General features: G+C 52.4%; 1 protein-coding gene across 1 annotated transcript in view; it reads left to right on the plus strand.

Annotated features, from left to right (window-relative positions):
* Positions 1 to 1,083: 1,083 nt before the first annotated feature.
* The window catches only part of PRICKLE3 (prickle planar cell polarity protein 3), an 11,244-nt gene continuing 8,177 nt past the window's right edge, over positions 1,084 to 4,150 (plus strand). Inside the window, 2 exon segments of the mRNA XM_006172178.3 lie at positions 1,084 to 1,256; positions 2,201 to 2,384. Of these exon segments, the coding sequence (XP_006172240.1) occupies positions 2,277 to 2,384 (108 nt within the window). The 5' untranslated portion in view covers positions 1,084 to 1,256; positions 2,201 to 2,276.

Here is a 4,150-nt window from a genome sequence, read left to right on the forward strand (position 1 = left end):
CGAGGGGAGGGGCGGGGGGCGGGGGTAAACTGAGGCCTAGGTGACTGGGCAGTGGATAGACATAGCAAAGAGGTGCCCCGCAGAAGGTGCCCCGCATTCTCAGACTGGGGACTGGGGCTGCTAGGGGCATACGAATGAGACGATCTGTTGGCCCAGGCTCCCTAATCAACTCTCTGCACACCTTCATTGGCACCCCTGAGATCTGGTGTTCTTCCCCTCTCACATGCATTATGGGAGGGGATTTTGAGGGCCAAATGATTGGGTCCTGGGGTTTGGGGTCAAGCAGGGACCTCCTGAGGGTTGAGACATTAGGGGGAATGTTGGCTGAGGAATGGAGTCCTACACTCCCAGGATGCCAGAACTCTAAGGGTGGCTGTACTGGAATTTGGGGGAACAGTGCTTACAGCCTTCCACCTGAGCCAGGGAGCTTTGGACTTATTAGACAGGAGGGTCTCTCTGTCTCTCTCCTTTGGAGGAAGTCTCTTATGGGGAAGGTACGGTCTGGGTTTGGTGGTCCAGAGGAGTAAATAGCCCTCGGATATGAGATGCAAAGGCAGAGATTTCTTGGAGTGGGGGTTTCTGAATGGAAGAGAGGTCTCATGAGATCCTGGGGTAGTTCTTTGGGTATGAGGGGATGAAGCCAGGGTTTTTGGGAGAGGCTCCTGAGCTTCTGAAGGCAGGGACAGGGTTCATGTGGGAATCCCCAGGAAGGATGGGGGTCTCAGTCTCCTACCCTGTGCAATTGGAGTGCTGCTGGTCTGGCATAAAGAGAGCAGACCAGGACAAGGCCTAGGAAGAGATGCCCAGATTAGGGACTCTGTTCTAGTGAAGGGAATACTACGGATTCTGGAGGGAGTTGTTTGAGGTCTAGAGGGATTTGAGACTGGTATGAACCGTCCGCAGTTGGGGAGGGGGTGTCCGAGGCTGACCTGGGGAAGGAAATTCCCTGAAATGGGAGTATATAGGGAGGTGGCCTTAGCTGCCCCACCTCTACATCAGTAATGTCGCCCTCCTCCGCGCTCCAGGCGCTGTCCCAGCCTGCCCAGCGTTGCCTTGGTGGGACAGGCCCAAGCGTGCGGTCGCGGGCCCTGGAGTGGAGGGGCAGGTATTGACTTCTCCCTCCCTGCTCCTGCGCCCTGGCCGCTCCGCGTCTGTCCCCGCCCACTTCAGCTTCCCGAGGCAGAAGACCCAGACCGGGGCCAGCCCTGCAACTCCTGCAGGGAGCAGTGTCCTGGCTTCCTACTGCACGGCTGGAGGTAAGCTACCGTACCACCCCCGCGCCTCGCCAACGTTAAAGCCCCGCCCTCAGGAGAACCCCGGAGGCTCAGGCCACGCCTTAGGGTTGAGCTCCGCCCATAGCAGGAGCTCGATTGGGAAAAGAGCCTAACCTCAGATTCAGAGCCCCGCCTCCGGACTCATTCCCAGGAGTCTCATTCCCAGGAGAGCTCCACCTACTACACAAGCCCGCCCCCAGAAGAGTCCTTTCCAAGACTCTGAGTTTCATCTCTAGGGCATCCTCTTTCAGGACTCTGAGCATCACCCAGTGACCTCCAGCCCCCTCTTAGTCTCAGACCTAGTGTTCTATACTACTGGATCCCTGCACTCAAAGTTTTGCAAAATACCAGACAGTTCACAGCCCCCAGACTCAGACTCAGACTGCCCATAGACACAGAGCCCACAAACCCACAAGGTCAGCACCTCATCACAGACTAGAGCCTTGCCTGGAGAGAAAGTTCCCCAACAAAGTCCAGAGCCTTTCCTGAGGGGAAATCCCTAGCTTTATAAATCCAGTCTCTGTCTGCACGTGCCAACCCTACTCAGCCCTACTGCTGAGAGAATCTGACCCAAGTCCCAGAGCTGAAAGTTTAGGGGCTATCCTTGAGATCCCAAAGCCTAACCCTCCACATCCCTTGCTCTGGTTCACAGCCCCAACCCAGTTCACAGCCCTGCCCTCAGCTGGAAGCTAAGCTTTTTGTGGCCAGTCCCCTATTCCCCACAATCTGTCCACAGGCTCAAATGTAGATGCTGGCTTACAACCCTACCTCCCGTCAGCCCCCCTCAGGCCTAGAGCCCTATCCAGCTCAGAGCCCTTTGGTGGTGATAATTTGCATGTTCCCACCCCTCAGTTTGGGTGCTTAGGTTGTTAATGGGTCCAGGTAGGCATCCTCTTAGGAATTGAACCCCATCCCGGTCCTCACAGAAAGATATGCCAGCACTGCAAATGCCCACGGGAGGAACACGCAGTACACACCGTGCCTGTGGACCTGGAACGCATCATGTGTCGGCTAATCTCAGACTTCCAGCGACTCTCCATCTCCGACGACGACTCAGGCTGTGCATCAGAGGAATATGCCTGGGTGCCCCCTGGCCTTAAGCCAGAGCAGGTAACCGGAGGCTGGCCATCCACTCTTGCTCTCCAGTGGGTGGACTCACATGTGGGGAACCTATTTCTGAGACAATACTAGAATCTGTGTTCAGACTGAGTGTCTCTGTGATCAAAGGGTGGTCAGCCCTCCACATGTCACAGGGAACCCTGAGTTCCTCAGGGCCTGTTCACCCTACTCCTGTTCTCTTATGTCAGTCTTTATTCTAGCATTTCATTTAACAGTTATTGAGCACCTACTGCATGTCGAACACTGCTCTAGGCACTGAAGGCATAGCTGTGAACAGAATACACAATAATTTATCTGCCAACATGGAGATTAGATTCCTTAAAAGAGCAACAGCAGGGGTAGGGGGGGGACCAGCAGTTAGCATAATGGCTATGTCGCTAGATTCCCACGTAGTCGACCGCGGTTCGCGTCCTGGACCCGGTGGCTTAGAACTCATGCCGGGCGCGTGTGCATGCGTGCCCAAGATCCGAGAGGAGAATGGAGGAGAAGGGATTGTGGTGTGACCATCCCCCCTGGGGGGTGATTTCTCGCTTTCTGTCTCTATGTCTCTCTCTGTCTGTCTGGCAAGCACACGCACCCTATAGTGAAAACCTCTCAAAAAAAAAAAGAGCAACAGCCGGGGACCAGCAGGTGACATGGTGGTTAGGGCACTGGACACTCACACATGGTCGACCATGGCTCAAGTCCCGCACTTGGTGGCTTACTTTCTCGCTTTCCCTCTCTCTCTCTCTCTCTCTCTCTGTGTGTGTGTGTGTGTGTGTCTCTCTCTTTGGTCAACTTAAAGAAAAAAAAATGAATAAATACAAATAATTATTTTTTAAAAAATAAAAATAAAAAAATTTTCAAAAAGAACAACAGCCAATAAGCAAACCTGAAATCTACAAGGGGACTTCAAGAAGTTCTTGGGATAGTGGCATTGAAGGGCAAGTTAATTTTGGTGCAAAAAATTCTGAAATAGCCTTTTCATAACATGCATTTCGCAGGAATTTTTGAGGACCCCTTATATGTCAGATAGATTAAGGGCTATGGAATAAAAAAGCAGGGAGGTGGAGGTGGGGAGAGAAGGAAAGGTGCTAGAATTGCAAATAGGGTGCCCAAGTAAGTCTCAGAATTTAATACTTGTGCTGCATTAAAGGAGGTGAAGAAGTGAGCTGTGCAGATACCTGAGGTTAGAGTGGTCCATGCCAAGGGTTTGAGGTAGTAGTGTGCTTGGCTTGTGCAAGGAATATCGAGGAGGCCAGTGCAGTTGGAACAGAATGAATGGGAGAGCAGTTGGAGGTAAGGTCAGAAAGGTGGCACAGGCTATGGAGAAGACTTTGACTCCAAAGAAAAAGAAGCCACAAAAAGATCAAAGCTACAAGTGAGGGGATATGATTTGTCTTGGGATTTCACAGGATCCTTCTGGCTGCTGAATGTAGAACAGCCTGTGGAAATGAGGGTAGAAGCAGGGGATGAGTGAGGAGGAAACTACTGCAATAGTCCAGGTGGTTGATGATGGTGCTGGCAATGGGTATAGTGAGAAGTGGCCAGATTCTGGATCTATTTTAGAAGTAGAGCTGAAGGCTGGCTCCATAGCAGTAGTGCACTGATCAAGAGAAGCCAGATCCCACATGGCATCCATGGTTCAAATCCCCAGTCTGGGCAGCCTGAAACATGCTAGGAACCCAGGGTCTGATGGGCTGGAGGGTTGGAGAACTGGAATCATGACATGACCAGACCCTAGGAGGTGTGTCTCTCTCTTTCACACACACACACAC

The sequence above is a fragment of the Tupaia chinensis genome, unplaced genomic scaffold, assembly GCF_000334495.1.
Source record: "Tupaia chinensis unplaced genomic scaffold, TupChi_1.0 Scaffold142384_1, whole genome shotgun sequence".
Lineage (NCBI taxonomy): Eukaryota > Metazoa > Chordata > Mammalia > Scandentia > Tupaiidae > Tupaia > Tupaia belangeri.